The sequence below is a fragment of the Salvelinus namaycush genome, chromosome 6, assembly GCF_016432855.1.
Source record: "Salvelinus namaycush isolate Seneca chromosome 6, SaNama_1.0, whole genome shotgun sequence".
Classification (NCBI taxonomy): domain Eukaryota; kingdom Metazoa; phylum Chordata; class Actinopteri; order Salmoniformes; family Salmonidae; genus Salvelinus; species Salvelinus namaycush.
Window position 1 is genome coordinate 32,999,098 of NC_052312.1, and position 20,123 is coordinate 33,019,220.

Here is a 20,123-nt window from a genome sequence, read left to right on the forward strand (position 1 = left end):
TAAATAATGTCTGTGTGCCCCTGGCAATCCGTACAGTTTAAAAACAAGAAAATGGTGCCTCTGCTTTGCTTAATATAAGGAATTTAAAATGATTTATACTTTTACTTTTGATACTTAAGTATATTTTTTCAATTACATTTACTTTTGATACTTAAATATATTTAAAACCAAATACTTTTGGACTTTTACTCAAGTAGTATTTTACTGGTTGACTTTTACTTTTACTTGAGTAACTTTCTATTAAGGTGTCTTTACTTTCACTCAAGTATGACTTTTGCGTAGTTTTTTCACCACTGAATTTGGGCAAACCATAAGCCTGCTTTGTGGCCTTGCCCCCTACACTACGTCATCGTCTGCGCTTGTGTGACGCGAGGCCCCTTGTATGCCCGCCCCCTCCGTCTCTTCACCGTCTCTTCCCCAGCGACGGAGCTAGGTTGAGTCCACTGCACGGAGTAATAATACTGACACCCGCGACTGACTGAAACCAAGGGGAAGATGGAGCACAGAGACCCTCATTTCAACATATTGTTAGCTACTGATTCTTATAAGGTGAGTGGGCGACACCGGTATGTTAGTGCGATTGTCTGCGTAGTCGTAGGTTCAGTGTGCATGTAATTCTATCAGCCAAGGTGGTTGCATCCTCCAAGGCCATCACGCTTGCCTTGGTGGCTGTCTGTGTCAGATCGTTAGGCCAAATGGGGAGGAGAGAGGAGCAGGTAGAAAACGTAGTACCACATTTAGCCTATTTTCATCCCGGATAATTGACGGAATTGCCACCAGCGAATCTACGGAGATGCTCACCTTTGCGCAGCTAGCTGCGCTTGCTAGGCAGGCAGCTAACGAATGAGCAGAGGATATATTGGCTAAATATGTGTTGTGAATGGGAACGCTATAGCAGCTAATTGAAAAGGCGGTAGCTAGTGCAAGCAAGCAATGAATGGAGCGGGTAATTTTTCTACCAAAACGTGGGAAGGCTAGCTTTTGCAAGAGACGTAGCTAACAGGCCAGCGTCTCTTGTGCTACTATCCATTTCCTTACTTTAGAAAAAGCAATGGCAGATCCTGAAACAAAAGCGAAACTTTGGTAAGCCTTTGGATACGCTCCAGGTCGTAGTGCAATCCGCTTTTGACTGTCGATGTTGTCGAAGACTGAGGTGGAATGCGTGCATTCAGTGCACATCAAATGAGAGATGCATGCTGAATGATTGACTGGGTTTTACATGTTATTTTCTTTGAATAATAATCAGCTGTCTGGTGATAGGTACACTTATAGACCTTGCAAGCAAAATTCTGTAGATATGACTGACTGCTTTTGTCAATTACAATATTACGAGAAATATATTAATTTCTTTGTGGCCCCGTGTCCTGTCATCCAAGCTGTCATATCAGCTGAATCTCTCACTCACAGGTCACAACACAATATTGCATAGTCTTATTTTATACAATTGTGGCACCACACTATTATATAAACATAGTGGAACTGCTATGGTTCCTCTTTACCAGAGGGACAAAAATAAAGGCTGCACAAAGTACATTAATCCTATTATTTTTGATGAGCCAGTGTCAACTGTCAATCATTCTCCCTCCTGGTCAGTGCTGTGATGATGCTGTTTTCTGGACTGGTGTGTGTGTAAGGTGGCATTAAACACTTCAGTCCTTTTGGCCTCAGTGTTATACAGTGACTGGTCGGCGTTTGGAACTATAGGGCCTGTTAGGATAGAGAGAGAGAGGGTGGGAAACCAAAGGCAGGGCACAGGCTACTCTGACTTATACAACATAACATGATGGAGGCTAATAAAGGGGTAATAAAGTAGGCCCTAAAGTCCCTAACCGCTGTCCTAAAACCATGGAGGAATATTGGATTATCAGAGTGTTCTGTCTTTGCCATGCAACGCTTACGCAAACTGTTGTTTCACAACCCCCGGTCTGGTAAAATACCCCCATAAATTGAGATTTGTGAACAGAACGGAGTCAAAACGGCTCCAAACATTAGCTTTAATCTTGGTCAATTGTGCTTCATGAAAATATTTTATTTAGTCTTTCTCTCTGCTGTTGAGGCCCTAGATTCAGAATTTAGAATAACATATCCTGTTGATTATTGTTGTCGTATGTGTGCATTCAGACTGAGCTGGTTGGCTCCATCCATCCACCCAGCAGCCAGTGACACTCGTGGCTCATCACACGCAGGGGGCTCGTCTCTCTGTCAGAGCGGAGGTCATAGTGGACAGATTCCCAGACCAGCGCTGATCTATGTAGGCGCAGCTCTAGGATCGGCTAACCCATGGGGGGGGGGATGCAAAACGGACTTTTGGTTCTGTTACTGGTTAGTTCATGAGATCTTGTGGGGGGGGGACTAGTGAAGGACGGGACAGCATTGGTTAATAACCTAGGCCGAGTGACCTGTTGCGTAGGTTATGTCATTGTATGTGCAAGGCCAGTGTAGCCCAGAGGAAGGACGGGGCGAGGGTCAGAAGTAACACAGTTTTACAGTTGACTGAATTCCCGGAAAGTGAGAGAGAGATGGACGTATGTGTGAGTGCCCAGAGGCAAGGACACGGCACTGTGCCAGACAGATATGCCGCTGTAGAGAGGCCAGTGTAATTATATGTACATAGTAGTCGTGGCTAATCAATAAAAGCATCGGCGGCAGATTTGCTCATTACTCTGTGTTTGCGTTATTTACTGTTCCATCTGCTCCACAGCCTGTCTCTCTGTCCCTCTCTTTTTTTTAAACTGCCCCCAATGTGCCCATCCTCTCTTTCTGTTCCACTTCTCTACACATACCTGGGTGTCCCAGGTGCACCTAGAGAGAGTGAGCTGGGGGTGTGACGTAGGAGAAAGCACTTTGTATCGCTCCAAATGACACGAATGCACCACATTTCACCAGAGCCAACCTTTGACCAATAGTGGGTCATTTGAGATATAGATTGTTGTTAGTACTTCCTCTAGCCTAACTCTGAGAGGAGTTGACTTGATCATGAATACATCATATCAGTCCATCACTTCAGTGATATCTAGTCGGCTCAGTAGGCTTAGAGCCCTAGACACCTCTGTGTAGGTGTGCAACAGAAACAGGCAGCAGATTGCATCGAAATGACTAATGAAGATCACGTTAGTAAATTGTCAGATGACAACCCTTTGAGGGCTTTGGGAGGAGGTGGTCCTGTAATTGGATAGCGGATGGGAGCAATCATCCGTGTATCTGTCTCGTGTCCATCTGTCCTGTGTAGTACAGACGGACAGACAGACAGACTGGTCACTCAGTCTTATCATGGTCCAGCAGGCTGATATCTAGCAGCTGAAAGTTGAGTGAGAGAACTTCCCCCTCAGTAAAGGGACACATTTTGGAGTGTTTATGTGGGAACAAATAGCAGCATAACCTTTCTTATGTCTCCGTGGTGTTCGAGGAAGAGGAAAAAAATCCGACAGCCATTTGCTTTCTCTGTGGAACCTGTTACACTACATCTTCCTGTCGCTGCATAGGAAAAGCCTGTGACGCTGCGACCAGCAACCTCCGGTTGTGAAAATTATAGTAAAACACTGCCAAGAGAATGTCATATCTACATCACTTCTCTGGAAGGACACCTGAGGGCAACTAACTATACAATCGGGAGCTGTGACATTGTATCCTTGTAGTGAGGCTATTTAAACTGTTATTAAAGATGCACGGTCGAACGTTTGTCTAATTTCAGCCAGTCATTTTGAAAGTAGTGCTCACACGCCGTAAGTGGTCCCCGAAAAATGCGTGCCACGTCACAGATGTGCAGATTCCTGTATGTGCACCACGTCGTTGCTCTCGCTCTCTATCTCCGCTGTGTCCACTGAGCCGTTGGGCCCGCCCTGCAACCTCATTGGATAACGCTGGGCAGGCCTTTTTCTTAGCTGAAGTTCATTGGCTGAGACTGGAATTACTAGGCTGGCGCACGTGGGGGGAAATGTCACACATTGGCACATCCAGCCCAAAGCGGGAGGTTTAAAAAATAAAAATAAAAAATACTAGTCACCAAAGTACCTTTCATCCTCTAACTGTCATTTTATAGCCTGAAGTTCTGATGTATTTAATCCATGTTGTCTCCTCCGTCTTTGATCCAGGTGACACACTACAAGCAGTACCCTCCCAACACCAGTAAAGTGTACTCCTACTTTGAGTGCCGCGAGAAGAGAGCTGACCCGACCAAGAACAGAAAAGTCAAGTATGAGACAACGGTCTTCTACGGCCTGCAGTACATCACCAACAAATACTTAAAAGGTAAGGATTGTATTGATGTCCTCATAATGCAGAATATGACATCCAAGCCTATATACATAGCTCTTCTATGAGTTAACATTCTCTACTACTAGGCCTTGCTACGAGTCTGCAGAGTTGAAGTGAACTGAGTGATCCTTCCTGTCTCGGCCAGCAAGAGAATCACTGTCATGTGATCAAGGCTAGCATATAGTTGAATAGGTGCTCAGATGAATTCTACAGCGTGGACTGGCAGCATCTGAGGATCTGTAGCATCTAGACTGAGCAGGGGAGAATCTCAGTTGCATTTCCTTGATTCCTCGCGTCCTTTCTCCACGCCTCCTCAAAACCCACTGAATGAGAAGTTCAGAGGTCTCTCCCCAGGATCACCTTCCAATACTTTGAAAAGCAATCCTTCCTTTCTGCCTCACTTGGTATTTATGATAGATCAGTCCTCTCGCTGTCAAGATCTGACCTGAAGTGTGTGTGTTTGTCTGTATTCTCCTTCTGGAAACTTCTGGTCCTCACAAGGATAGTAAAACCAAACACACACACACACACACAAGAAAAAATGCTATTTTTGGCTAGGTTACGGTTACAATTAAGGTTAGGTTTGGTGTTAAGTTTAGGATAAGGTTTAGGGAAAATAGGATTTTGAATGGGAATCAATTGTTTGGTCCCTACAAGGATTCAATGAGCTCTAAAAGTATTGGGATAGTGACACATTTGTTGTTGTGTTGGCTCTGTACTCCAGTACTTTGGATTTGAAATGATACAATGAAATTACAGCACTGTTTGTACATAGTCCCCCCATTTTAGGGGACCAAAGGTATTGGGACAAATTCACTTATGTGTATCAAAGTAGTCAAAAGTTTAGTATTTGGTCCCATATTCCGAGCACGCGATGATTACACCACGCTTGTGACTCTAAAAACGTGTTGGATGCATTTGCTGTTTGTTTTGGTTGTGTTTTAGATCATTTTGTGCCCAATAGAAATTAGTGGTAAATACTGTATTGTGTCATTTACAATAAATGTGGCTCCAAAATGACACTACATTATTTACCATTCATTTCTATTGGGCACAAAATCTGAAACACAACCAAAACAAACAGCAAATGCATCCAAGAAGGTTGTAGAGTCGCAAGCTTGATGTCATCATTGTGTGCTAGGGATATGGGACCAAATACTCAACTTTTGATTACTTTTATACGATGGAATTTGAGAAGGAGTCGTGGAGAGAGGACGCAAGGAATCAAGGAAATGCAACTGAGATTCTCCCCAGGATCACGTTCCAATACGGTTAAAAGGAATCCTTCCTTTTGATTGATCGAACGTCAGTGGTTAGGATTTCACTATCCAGTAATGTCCGGTCAGGGATTACTCCACGGTAGGAAGTAGGGAAAGAGGACGCCTTTTATTTTCACTGTATTTGAACAGGGCCTAGACTACAGCTCCTCCTCTGGCCATCAGTTATTGTAAAGGCAGCTGAGAGGTTTAGCTAGATGTCGTACCTTGGGCAGCCTTGGCCTAGACACTGATCTAAGATCAGTTTCTCACTCCATACCCTAATGGTGCCCGCCCTAAGGTTAACGTTTTGTAGAAGGTTAAGCTGATCCTAGATCTGTTGTTTTGTTCTTCCACACAGCATTAGAGAATGGAACTCAAAGTGATTTCACGGCAAGGCAGGGAGAGGTGCTGTAGAGAGCTTCAGGACTAGCGTGGACCGGAGACAAAGGAACATCTGCTCTTTGAGCCCCAGCAACACAAAGGGCAGCTGCAACTTGGGGCTACTAGCATTAATTCACTACAATGATACAGAGTTCTACTCGCAAGAAGTAGCCTTGGAATAACATTTTCTTAACTTTAAGTTTTTATTTGTACTCAAATAACCTTTTGAAAATACCAGCCGTGTTACTTTATTGCAACAGGAGGTCATATCAAGCACACGTTGTTTTGTGTGTAACTGTTAAGGTGTGATGGTGTGTGAGTATGTGTTTTTGCGTGCGTGTAGCTGTATACATTGTGTGTGTGTGTGTCTCTAGCCTGTAGCATGTCCTGCAGCAGGACAGAGCCGCTCTGTAAGAGGGAGAGAGAAGCTCCTAATTTAATAGCACATGGATGGACTAGAGTTTGGGATTCCAATGCTTCTCTCTCTCCTCCTCCTCTCTCTCCTCCCCCTTCTCTCCCTCTTTTGCTCTCACAAACTGTCATATCTCTCTCTATCCTATACACCACGTGTTCACTGATGCTTCAACCATTTTAACCTCTTTCTTTTCTTCTCTCCCCCCCCCCCCCCCTCCCTCCCTCCCTCCCCCCAGGGAAGGTGGTGACTCCAGAGAAGATCCAGGAAGCGAAGGAGGTGTACAGGGAACACTTCCAGGATGACGTCTTCAACGAGAAGGGCTGGAACTACATACTGGAGGTACACATTCACGTTTGTTTTACTACAGTGAGCTCCAAAAGAATTGGGACAGGTTTGCCTCTGTACTCCAGCACTTTGGATTTCAAATTATACAATGACTATGAGATTAAAGTGCCACCTGTCAGCTTTAATTTGAGGGTATTTTCAGTCATATCGGGTGAACCTTTTAGAAATGGCAGCACTTTTTCGTCATAGTCCCCCTATTTTAGGGGACCAAAAGTATTGGGACAAATTCACTTATGTGTATTAAAGTAGTCAAAAGTTTAGTATTTGGTCCCATATTCCTAGCACGCGATGATTACATCAAGCTTGTGACTCTACAACCTTGTTGGATGCATTTGCTGTTTGTTTTGGTTGTGTTTCAGATTTTTTTTGTGCCCAATAGAAATGAATGGTAAATAATGTATTGTGTCATTTTGGAGTCAAAAGTGATGTAATTTCATTGTCTCAAATCCAAGGTACTGGAGTACATAGCCAAAGCAACAAAAATGTGTCACTCTCCCAATACTTTTGGAGCTCATTGTATCCTTGACCAAACAATTGATTCCCATTAAAAATCCTATTTTCCTTAACACCAAACCCCTACATCTAACCCTAATTGTTTTTTTTAACTTAACCTTTCCTTTAACTAGGCAAGTCAGTTAAGAACATATTCTTATTTACAATGACGGCCTACCGGGGAACAATGGGTTAACTGCCTTGTTCAGGGGCAGAACGACAGATTTTTACCTCGTCAGCTCGGGGATTCGATCCAGCAACCTTTTGGTTACTGGCCCAACGCTCTAACCACTAAGCTACCTGCCGCCCCAAACCCCAACCTAGCCTAAAATAGCCCTTTTACGTGTGTGTTTTTTTGTCTGAATTTTCCTTGTTTTACTATCCTTGTGAGGACTTCTGGTCTCCACGAGGATAGTAAAAGCACACACCCACAAACATGTTTCAGGTCAGATCTTCACAGCGAGAGGACTGAGGGAGAGGCCATAGAGATCACATTAGATGTTTCTCTGACAACTCTGACATCACTACCTAGTGGTAGACCTTGTACCCAATTAGGCCTACACCATGTGTACAAGGCTCCCCTATGAGTACCAGACGTTGAAAATATGTATTTTTGGTGGAAAATACATCTTTCAATCTATTTTGCTCACCTGGGTTACTAGTGCTGATCAGGGTCACTTTAATTTGATTAGTGTCCTATCACTATTTTTTTCCCCCATATAGAATTTGAAGATACTTGAAACATACTTTTATTTTACTAATATGATAAAGAAAATGGATCAGACTTTGAGGCTTTAGGGTGAATGTTGTGTGTTGTGTGTCTGCAATGGCTGCTGTAAAGGTTGTGTGTGTGTGTGTGTATTGCAGAAGTATGACGGCCACCTACCCATAGAGATCAAGGCGGTGCCGGAGGGAAGTGTGATCCCACGGGGTAACGTCCTCTTCACCGTGGAGAGCACCGACCCAGAATGCTACTGGCTCACCAACTGGGTGGAGGTGAGTGTCAGGGGGGGGGCGGCAGCAGGTAGGTTAGGTCTCCATCAATGTGACTGGATTGGGTCCTTCCTGTCTGTTCCAAATGAATCCTTAGAGTCAGTGTGGCTGTCTGATCTAAAATAAATTGTAATATTTATTTAACTTCACTCCTCACTGACCAAGGCCCTGCCCCTAGAGCACACCACACAACATTGCCACAGTGACTCTGCACTTTTTAATTAACTTATGATGAGAGCCATCAGTCTCTCTATCTGTAAACCTCTTCCTCACGTATCCTGCCTCTGTCTGTCTAGCCTCGACTGTTACTAGTTAGCTTCCCTGACTAGGATGGTTTCTATGGGTGTGCATCACAAATGGCACCCTATTCCCTATATAGAGCACTTCTTTGACCAGAACCCTGAGAATAGGGTGCCGTTTGAGCTAGGGGAGCTAAGCCCCGTCTCCACCTCTCTGTAGCCACTCTGTGCAGAATCACTGATTTACAAATCACCTTGCCTCCTGGATGACTACTCATTTTGCGATCAAGATCAGTGAATCTGTGCGGTGTCTTTCTCACGCCGATCTCCGTGAACGTGCAGAGTAGTTCCACTGAAGAGCAGACCGTAGACTCGCTGGTCTGACACCGCCACGTGATCATATTAACACTGGTCACCAACCGGTCGATCGCCAAACATTTCTGTAGATAAGCCAACGATAAAGCCTTGCGCTTCTTTAAAAATAAAATGTTTTGTCTTGCACTGTTGGTGGTAGGTGCACTTGATTCAGAAGGGTAAGTGAAGTGTTCCCATTTTGAACTATTTAATTTGTCTGAAGAGAGAGCTAAATCAAGTGCGCGCCTACTGCGCTGGCCAATTGCATAGCTCAAACCACTGCCTAGTACAGCTTCCACGGCCCCACGGAAAAGTTTGAAACTAGCCTATATGAGATTTAATACGTTTTAACACCATGTCCAGAGAGAGACTCTCAAAGAATACAGCAAAGAGATGCTGTTTTTATGAGTAAGTTCATGTTTAAGTTTTCATTCAGCACTGTTTTTATTCAACAATTTTACACAACATATGATGCACTTCTTCTTGGTTCCACACACGCTACAACCAGCAATGCAGCTGCAATGAATGAGTAGCCAAGTATATCGATAGGCCTGTGTTTTTATTATTGGCAACTCATCGTGTCTATTTTAATATCATGGAATGTTATTTCACTAACTCTGGTCATAAGAACAGCATGAGTGTGTGCATGAATAATGCGGTGCGACTAGAGTTTCGCCATCAGGTGGAAGCCGGTGTCCCCTTTCTCTGGTCAGTCTCACCGGAGGGAGGGAGTAGAGACCGTGAGAGGTGGAACCTCTGCTGCTCCCTCCCGCCACTGAAACTGACCATCAGATGCAGGTACCATCAGTCCAGTAAAATAAAAAAGCGAATTATTTCAATTTATGCTCAGCTATGCCTCGCAAGTTAATAGTGCATAGATATAAAAAAAAAAAAAATTAAGTCATATTTTTGTTTTTCTGAGCGGTAGATCTCGGCTTGCTTTTTGACTCAAAGGTTGGTGACTGCTCTATTATATAGCATATTATGGTTTGGCTCTGAAATTGTGTGGCTCTGTTATCCCCATCCACACTACGGTGCTCAATGGCGCCCTCCTCAGTCTCCACCTGGCATTACTGCTGTAGATCACCTCAGCATCACTGCATGCGTCTATATACAACCAGTCATATAGTAGGCCTGTATGGCTTCAGTTCCTTAAAGATAATTCATTTGTTTCTAGATTATGATGATCATTTTCACATATTGAGTTGTAGTTGTTGGAGCTGTGGCTGGCAGAATCTTGTGGTAGCGTGTGAGAGGTCAGGTAACCCTGCAAGGTGTTTCTGACCATGTGGACCGTACAGATGACCCTGCACACACACACACACACACACACACACACACACACACACACACACACACACACACACACACACACACACACGTACACGTACACACACTCTCACGTACATGCACACTACACAGCTCCTAGAGGGAGAAATATGACTAAACGCACACTCGGACATGGCGTGATAATATTGACTCGCCCGTTCAACGATGACTGGACTGAGACAAAGACCCAGGCATCTCTAGCTGCCAGCGGGCCACGGCTAAGTAACTCTGTCCTGGGCTTGCCATGTGAGGAATCATCCCATCAAACCCTGTGTTGACATGACCTGTCCCTTTGCCAGGGAATGTGGATCTAGCCCCTGAGCCTCCCAAACAGCCCACTTCCCCTTCCACATAGCAGGATAAAGGGTCTGTCAAGAGGGTTGGTTTTGGGTTCATGTTCCAGCTCACTACACTGTGATGGGGTGACTGGAGGGTGTGGATGGGGCTGTGGTGGGGTCAGAGGGATTTTTTGGGGTTCATGGACAGGGACACTACGGTTCAAGGAAGATGGAGGAGAGAGCGGGCGGAGCGGGATCAGGAATGAATGAATGAGAGGGAGGGAGAGAGATGGATGGAGGGATAGGAGAGGGAGGTAAGATTGGTGGAGGGAGAGGGAGACGCTTTGAAAATTGTGCTTCGAAAGCTCCAGGCTTGGGCCCATTCTAGCATGGCAATCTACTAACCCCCTCCCCTCTTCCTCCTCCCCTCCAGACCATCCTTGTCCAGGTCTGGTACCCCATCACCGTGGCGACCAACTCCAGGGAGCAGAAGAAGATTCTGGCCAAGTACCTGCTGGAGACCTCTGGCAACCTGGACAAGCTTGAGTACAAGCTGCACGACTTCGGCTACAGGGGAGTTTCCTCACAAGAGGTAGAGGAAGTGTGTGTGTGTGGGTGGAGGGGGTGTTATATGCAGTGCATTCGTAAAGTATTCAGACCCCTTGACTTTTTCCACATTCTGTTACGTTACAGCCTTGTTCTAAGATCTACACACACTACCCCATAACGACAAAGAGAAAACAGGTTTTCAGAATTGTTTGCAAACTTATTAAAAATAAAAAAACATACCTAATTTACATTAGTATTCAGACCCTGTGCTATGAGACTCTCAATTGAGCTCAGGTGCATCCTCTTTCCATTGATCATCCTTGAGATGTTTCTACAACTTGATTGGAGTCCACCTGTAGTAAATTCAATTGATTTGACATGATTTGGAAAGGCACACAGCTGTCTATATAAGGCCCCACAGTTGACAGTGCATGTCAGAGCAAAAACTAAGCCAAGAGGTCGAAGGAATTGTCCGTAGTACTCCGAGACAGGATTGTGTTGAGGCACAGATCTGGGGAAGGATACCAAAACATTTCTGCAGCATTGAAGGTCCCCAAGAACACAGTGGCCTCCATCATTCTTAAATGGAATACATTCGGAACCACCAAGACTCTTCCTGTAGCTGGCCGCCTGGCCAAACTTGAGTTATTGGGGGAGAAGGGCCTTGCTCAGGGAGGTGACAAAGAACTTGATGGTCACTGTGACAGAGCTCCAGAGTTCCTCTGTGGAGATGGGAGAACCTTCCAGAAGCACAACCATCTCTGCAGCACTCCACCAATCAGGCCTTTATGGTAGAGTGGCCAGACGGAAGCCACTCCTCAGTAAAAGGCACATGACAGCCCGCTTGGAGTTTGCCAAAAGGCTCCTAAAGGACTCTGACCATGAGAAACAAGATTCTCTGGTCTGATGAAACCAAGATTGAATGATTTGGCCTGAATGCCAAGAATCATGTCTGGAGGAAACCTGGCACCATCCCTATGGTAAAGCATGGTGCTGGCAGCATCATGCCTGTCGGGAATTTTTTCAGCGGCAGGGAGTCTAGTCAGGATCGAGGGAAAGATGAACCCAGCAAAGTACAGCGAGATCCTTGATGAAAACCTGCTCCAGAGCACTCAGGACCTCAGACTTGGGCTAAGGTTTACCTTTCAACAGGACGACGACCCTAAGCACACAGCCAAGACAATGCAGGAGTGGCTTCGGGACAAGTCTCTGAATGTCCTTGAGTGGCCCAGCCAGAGCCCGGACTTGAACCCGATCAAACATCTTTGGAGAGACCTGAAAATAGCTGTGCAGCGATGCTCCCCATCCAACCTGACAGAGCTTGAGAGGATCTGCAGAGAAGAATGGGAGAAACTCCCCAAATCCAGGTGTGCCAAGCTTATAGCGTCATACCCAAGAAGACTCAAGGCTGTAATCTCTGCCAAAGGTGCTTCAACAAAGTACTGAGTAAATGGTCGGAATAATTATGTAAATGTGATATTTCCGTTTTTTTAAACCTGTTTTTGCTTTGACATTATGGGTTATTGTGTGTAGATTGAGTTGAAAATTATATATAAATATATATATTTTTGTTGATAAGGCTGTAACGTAACAAAGTGGGAAAAGTCAAGGGGTCTGAATACTTTCCGAATGCGCTGTGTGTGTGTGTGTGACATTTGACTCACCATCTCTCTTCCCCATTTCAGACGGCAGGTATCGGAGCCTCTGCCCACCTGGTGAACTTTAAGGGCACAGACACAGTGGCTGGCATCGGCGTGATTAAGAAGTACTACGGCACCAAAGACCCTGTGCCTGGCTTCTCTGTGCCCGCCGCGGAGCACAGGTAATAACGTCAGGACACACAGTTAACACGCTAACATCTCTTTCTTGGTACCGAATCAATCAAATTACACTTGTATAGGCCTTCTCAGCCCCAGATAGCAAGCAGGAGGGGATGGCTTTGATATCCAGATATCAAATGCTATGCTTGTATAGGCCATTGATAACAGTACACACACACACACACACAGGAGATCAGGAGATGTACAGTACATCTCTAGCTGAGTTGGTTGTACCACTGCTCCACTGCACCATTCATTGGCCCCGTTGGTTTCTGGGAGTTCGGTTCCAGAGGCCCTGGCCTGGTCACTGTGGTTACGGAATCACGACGGTCCGTTTTAGTTTCATCTTCCAGAGACAGTCACACTCTTCTCCATATGATACACACAGTACTCTACCATCCCCCTCACTCTCTGGGTTCTCCAAGGTGGTAGATAGCAATGCATTTGGAGATACGCCCCTCATTTCTTTGCTAATAGATTTGATAGCGTTAAATAAAGATCAAATAGTAATTGAGGCAAGCGTAATGCACAGATGGATTCAGAAAGAAACTAAAAGGACTTAGCTAGCTAGCTACAGTTCACTGTTGTTGACATGAGCTCCTGGAAGTCCAGTTTCTGCAAAGTGTTGATAAGGATGCCCTCTAGTGGTGGCACTGCAGCTCCATGTGGAAGAGTTCATAGGGAGAGGGATATGTTTTGTTGTCTTTAGTAAATCTGATCTCTTTTGTATTCTCCCTCTTTCTCGCCAGCACAATCACAGCGTGGGGCAAGGACCACGAGCGAGATGCCTTTGAGCACATCGTGAGGCAGTTTCCCAACGTGCCCGTGTCTATCGTCAGTGACAGCTATGACATCTACAACGCCTGTGAGAAGATCTGGGGAGAAGACCTGAGGAGCCTCATTGAGTCCCGCAGCGCTGACGCCCCACTGGTGGTCCGTCCCGACTCAGGGAACCCCCTGGATACCGTACTGAAGGTAACACTAGGCCTAGCTCAACCCTAAGTCAACCCCCTTAAGCCCCTCGTCGTCCGCCCGACTTGGGGAAGCCTGTGGATAACGTACTGAAGGTAGGTCCCAATCAGGTCCTCTGAGAAAGTACTAACGCAATACTGAATATTATTGGCCAGATCCTAAGTTGAGAAAGATGCACACGAATTCAACGTCCATGTTAATCTGCCATTTGATATAACTAGAATAATAATCCGATATGCCGTTTAAGCAGACGCTTTTATAGTCATGCACGCCTACGTTTTATGTACAGGCGGTCCCAGGAATCGAACCCACTATCTTAGCGTTGCGAGTTCCATGCGCTACCAACTGAGTTACGGGGGGGGGTTGCATGATTTGGGTGATATTTTGAGCTATGACCGGACTTCTGTAGTTGAGATTGAGCCGTATGGAAGCCCTCTCAGTCGGTGCTGTATGTTCCTCGCATACAGATTTAGCATTCTTGTTTAAAAAAAAAAAACGTACTTCCTCCACTCAGGTGCTGGAGATCCTGGGGAAGAAGTTTATCCCTACGGAGAACGCCAAAGGCTACAAAGTTCTGCCGCCCTATATCAGAGTTATACAGGGGGACGGAGTGGACATCAACACCCTGCAAGAGGTACATGCACACACACACACACACACACATGGACACACAAACACACACACAGTCAGTATTAACAGTGCATGTGTCTGTGTGTGTAGATCGTGGAGGGGATGAAGCAGCATCGGTGGAGCATTGAGAACATCGCCTTTGGCTCTGGAGGGGCTCTGCTGCAGAAACTGACCAGGGATCTGCTCAACTGCTCCTTTAAATGCAGCTACGTGGTCACCAACGGCCTGGGGGTGAGCAGAGCATTACACGCATGCACACACACCATCACACACACACACACACATGGATACTGTATGCTATATTACAGTGGGGTCTTAAATTGACACTTTTGATAAAGATGACCAGAAATGACTGTAAAATCAATCATTCAAATACTGAGCTAAATTGTATGCTAGAAAAATTGGGAAATTATTTTATGCTAATACAATTGCTCAGAGAAAGAGATTTTGTTTAACTAGTAATACTTTTTTTCTCGGAGGTAGGGGTCAAAATGATTGACACCCTGTTTTCAATACCTCACCGTGCGAGAATAACGGCACTGAAAACACATTGGGAGGGATCTTAGACCATTCCTCTATACAGAACATTCATGTGTTGAAAATCCCAAATTGTTTGCGTAGTCAACTGACACACAGCTCTGACACACACAGACATGCCACCAGGGGTCTTTTCATAGTCCCCAGATCCAGAACAAATTCAAGAAATTGTACAGTATTATAGAGCCCTTATTGCATGGAACTTCCTTCCATCTCATGTTGCTCAAATAAACAGCAAACCTGGTTTCCAAAAACAGATAAAGCGACACCTCGTGGCACAACGCCTCTCCCCTATTTGACCTAGATCGTTTGTGTGTATGCATTGATATGTAGGCTACATGTGCCTTTTTTGAAAATTATATGTAGTTCTGTCCTTGAGCTGTTCTTGTCTAATGATGTTCTGTATTATGTCATTCTGTATTATGTTTTGTGTGGACCCCAGGAAGAGTAGCTGCTGCTTTTGCAACAGCTAACGGGGATCCTAATAAAATACCAAATCCTTCCAGATCCTTGATATCCATCGTCTGCGCTTATAGACTACCCTTTTTCAATTCAAACCACAGGTTTTCAATGGGTCCTGAGACTGAGTTGGCCATTGCAACATGTTGATTAACAATTCCTTTGAGGGTTTTGGTGTGTGCTTGGAGTTCTTGTTTTGCTGGAAGATCCACTTGCTGCCAAGTTTCAGCCACCTGGCAGAGGCGACCAGGTTTTTGGCAAAACAATATCCTGGTAGTTCATGATGCCGTTGACCGTAACAACCCCAGGACCAGTGGAAGCAATATAGCCCTATAACATTAGAGATCCACTACCATATTTTACAATGGGGTTCTTTTCTGCTCATGCGTTCTCATTTCAACACCCAAACCCACCACTGGTGGGCGTGGCCAAAGAGCTCTAATTTCATTTCATCTGACCAAAGCACCAATCCACTTGACAATGCAGGTTTAGCAAACTTCAGGCGTTTACATTGGTTGGATGAAAACAATGCGGTAGGTGGATACACATCCTGCTAAAAGTGCAAGCAGGTATTTGTTTACTGTAATTCAGTTAATTGTTACATTTTTATTCAGGTTTTTGTTCATTTAGACCATACGCAGGTCATATACATTTAAACCTGTGCGGCTGGTAAAAGTTTGAGTATACCCTACAAAATAAATGAATGCTAATTTTGCAGCCTATTCGATTCCGGGAGTTGTTTATATAAGTTTCAATTAAACTATTTGATTATCGAAACAATATTGAATGTATGTCAGCTATAGGCTTTCATTGAGTAAGAAGGCTAATTAGAATAATTTCCCCCCCCTTTTTTCCCCCTAAGCAATTTCAGTCGCATTGTGAAAATAAGAAGATATCGTTCTTAATTTCCTTTTTATCCAAATGTTGAATAGACATGCAGACAAATCAATTCATGCAGGAACGGGGAATAGCCTACTAGCCTATACTACTCTGGAGTCATAAAAACAATTAAATACATTATTATTTGTCGGGTTGCGGAGAAAAATCTGTCCTGATGGCAGGTATCGGGTGGGGCTCGGAATTGACGTGGCTGGCGAGGGCGGGTGCATCTCCCAAAAAAACTGGCCCGTGCAGGACTCTTAACACAGACACACATCCATGCCTACCTTCACTGGAAGGAGAAGTGTAACTGTTTTTAATATTTGGTGTCAGGTGAATGTGTTCAAGGACCCGGTGGCGGACCCTAACAAAAGGTCAAAGAAAGGTCGTCTGTCTCTGCACCGGACAGCGAGCGGGGACTTTGTCACTCTGGAGGAGGGCAAGGGAGACCTGGAGGAGTACGGCGTGGTGAGCTGAGTTCACGTATCATACTCCCACATCAATGCATTCCAATAGCCTTTGTAAATAACTGTTGTTTTAGTTACTGAGGTTTGTCACGTGACCTTTTTTTATTGAGGTTAGTCAATTAGCCACTTCACTGATGGTTATTTTCCCTCTCGTCTCCCTCCCTCCAGGACCTGTTACACACAGTGTTTCAGAATGGGAAAATTGTCAAGACGTACACGTTCGATGACGTCAGAGACAATGCCAAGATAACGGACAGTGACCTCAAGGAGCTCCTCCACTGAGGGGCCACTGACCCCTGAACCTCTGACCTCCATCACCCCACCGGAGGCGGCACACTGCTAATGACGCCCCCCCCCTTCCCTCAAACCCCACCCTCCCAGAAGCACTGTCCTCCACTGGAGAGGAGACACACACACACACACGTCCAAACCTACACCTGAGTGAAGGCCAAGGGATAGAGAGAGTAGTGAGTGAGTGAGGGAGAGCAAGTGGAGTGAGTGAAACAAGTAAGTGATAAAGATAAAGGGAGTTGAGTGAGATAAATGAGAGCGAAAGAGAGATGGAGATAGAAGGAACACATTCACACTGACTGTACCCTGTGTTGTGTATACAGAGCTGTTTAAAGTCATTCATAATCTACTTAGTTAGCGTTGTCTTTTAGTGGTGGATGGAACGATATCGTGGTATATAAATCATTTAAACTGCGGTTACGTTACAGTGTTTATATGACCAAGTGTCGCTATAAGTTGATCACAGGAAAGGAGATACTGTTTCTACTGTGTTCATGAAAGTTCCCGAACTTTGTGTGGTTCTAGAACTGAGAGGTATATGTTTAATGTTCCCGAGTGGATGTTTGTGTGTGCGTGTGTGCTGACAGTTTCTTCCTTTTTAAAGGAACGTTGTATTCCTTTATGCAAATGAATTTGCTTATCAGGGGAACACATACTCTACCTTTTAAGTTGTTGGCCTTTTTATTTTTTTATTTTATTTTTTTAAATAAGTTTTCCCCTGGATCTTTAGAAGACACTACCCACACAAGCCAACTAATCATGTTGCTTAAACACTGTCTACAGAACTGCACGACACAGTCTGTATGTCTGAAATGGCACCCTATTCCCTTTACCAGTAAAAAGTATTGCACTGATTAGGGTGTCATTTTGGACTCACACACAGAGTCAAATCTCTATTTGTGGCACCTTTTATTGATGTAAAAGTACAAATATTTGTTCCACATACATTTTCCTTTGCTTTAGAGAACAGTAAGGCATTTGTCGCTGGTATTGAATTATGGGGAACTTTTCCGTAGAGCTTGATTTGACTTTTGTGATACCATTGTGGTTGGTTCTTACCTCCAGAAATCATTTATTTTTTATGACAAAGGTAAATATTGGCAGATTATTTGCAGTAAATCTTCATATTTACAAGGATGTGGCCAAACTGTCTTCTCACGTGTATATAACAACTGCATTATACTGCGGGAGGGCAAGGTAGGGAGAAATAGCGGATTTTCTTCTTTTTTTGTCTAATTCCCATTTTCTACCAATACAGAATCCTCCACACTGCTTGTTTGTTGTATGGCAGGTGTTATGTCAGCTTTTAGCAAATGTTTGTTTGTGTGTAGAGTAGTGTTAAAAAATTCTGGTAACTTTCCCAGAAACCCCGATTGAAAGATTCCGGGAATCAGGAGGGAATACGCACGGAATCCAGAACCCTCCAACCAGGATTTCTTGATTACCGGAATTTTACAATCCTGGTATAGTCTTGTATGAATGCTGTTTTGAAAATAATACTTGTGAATTATATTTTTGTTTTATTATATGTTGGTTGTCCCAAATTGTTTCCCAAAACTGAACATATCTGATATTTTAAACTAACATTACTGTTGCAATGTCTACATATTAGAAACAACATCCTGTCAATTTGAAATGTTTGATTTAATGATTTAAATTGCTTTGGTTTTTTGGTGTAGTTGGAGAATTAAATAATTACAACTTGTGTGAATCTTTGGATAAAAAATGAATTTATTGTGTTCTGTTCTCTATTTATTGGCGGGGCCCCTCATGATTGAGTTCCATAGACATCATATATTGATTCATATATGTTTGTCATTGATAAAGTCAGGCATCTGCACCAATATGTACAGTAGGCTCCTTGGAGTAAGGGGAGGACCATCCTCAGTGAATTTCAGAATTTTTTTAATTGTAAAACATTTAAAATGTTATCCTTTTTAGATAAAACTATACAAAATATAATCATGTCACCAAATAACTGATTAAAACACTATTTTGCAAAGAAGGTCTATAGTAGCCTCAACAGCACTCTAGGGTAGCACCATGGTGTAGCCGGAGGACAGCTAGCTTCCATCCTCCTGTGATGGACATTTTTATATTGTGAAAAGACAACCTTGAAAATGTTCATCTTGTCTTGGTGTCATAAATAATCCTTGGTTCCAGCCTGTGCTTGGTAAAGATATGAGGGGGGCGACACAACCTCCTCCTTAGGACCATCTGGCCGAACGCCCAGAATAAGTTTTTTAAGTTAAGATAGGAGACTGCCAGACATGCCGAAACCAACCCTATGAACTATGCCTATGTAACATGTTTATAACTAGTATATAAGGGATAACGGGACTGTCCCAAAGAAGAGAGCTCCTTATCGACATGTGTACTTGATGCATTGAGTTGGTTGGAACTTCTCCAGCGCGCTGATAATAATGATTGACTTTGAGTGTCCCAGTGTAGAATTTCTACAACTATTTGGTGTCACAAATAGGACGATGGATTCTGCCTGCGGAGCTTTCCAGTGGGGGTCTGCGAGGAAAACCGGTGGCACATTTTATGAAGCGTGAGGGAAATTCCAGTCTGACCAAAAGAGGACGAGACCCCCAGACCAGACCCTTCCTGTGAGCTGCCCAGGAGGAGACAATTCACCCACAAATAAACGAGGGACACGGAAACGGATTACACTAAGTCCCTTTTAAATGAATTTGCATAAAAATCTATAATAATAAAACAAATGAAACTAAACAAAAATTAAGGAGGGTACCATTAGTCCTGAGTCAAGTAATAGCACGAAGTGGGTGTGAGTTGTGTGTGTAGTGGATGGGAAAGTTGTGAGTGTGGAGTTACTGAGTGAAAGTGCATGTTATTCTATTTGTATGTGGCAAGACTATGGAGTCTATAGAGGCTATAGCGTTTGACTATAAAAACGATAAATACTATGGATGCTGTAGGGACTGTGATGCTATAGGGACTATGGATGCTCAGGGACTATAGATACTGTAGAGACTATGGCGACTGTAGAGACTATAGAGGAACCGTGGCAGTGATACATATGACAGAAGAAGTCTAGAGATAGTCTTAGAGAGAAGACTAGAGCGAGGGCAAGTAACGGTATCATGCCACACTGACAGCTGTCTGTAGGCATTTATAAGAGAAGTGTCTACGTGGTCTGCAGCAACTGATAATAGC

General features: G+C 44.1%; 1 protein-coding gene across 1 annotated transcript; it reads left to right on the forward strand.

Moving 5' to 3' along the window:
* Positions 1-409: 409 nt before the first annotated feature.
* LOC120049894 (nicotinamide phosphoribosyltransferase-like) lies at positions 410-18,682 on the forward strand. Its single transcript, XM_038996386.1, has 11 exons — positions 410-549; positions 4,092-4,248; positions 6,545-6,648; positions 8,014-8,142; positions 10,773-10,931; positions 12,574-12,710; positions 13,458-13,683; positions 14,195-14,314; positions 14,401-14,541; positions 16,519-16,653; positions 16,821-18,682. Exons 1-11 carry the CDS (start codon positions 496-498, stop codon positions 16,932-16,934), a joined length of 1,476 nt encoding a protein of 491 aa, XP_038852314.1. The 5' UTR covers positions 410-495; the 3' UTR covers positions 16,935-18,682.
* Positions 18,683-20,123: the final 1,441 nt, after the last annotated feature.

Excerpts from the sequence above, each read along its gene's own strand:
- LOC120049894 (XM_038996386.1), top strand. The coding sequence starts at position 496 with ATGGAGCACAGAGACCCTCATTTCAACATATTGTTAGCTACTGATTCT. Across the intron at positions 8,143-10,772 it reads GGCTCACCAACTGGGTGGAG|ACCATCCTTGTCCAGGTCTG; the intron begins GTGAGTGTCAGG and ends CCTCCCCTCCAG. Across the intron at positions 13,684-14,194 it reads CCCTGGATACCGTACTGAAG|GTGCTGGAGATCCTGGGGAA; the intron begins GTAACACTAGGC and ends TCCTCCACTCAG.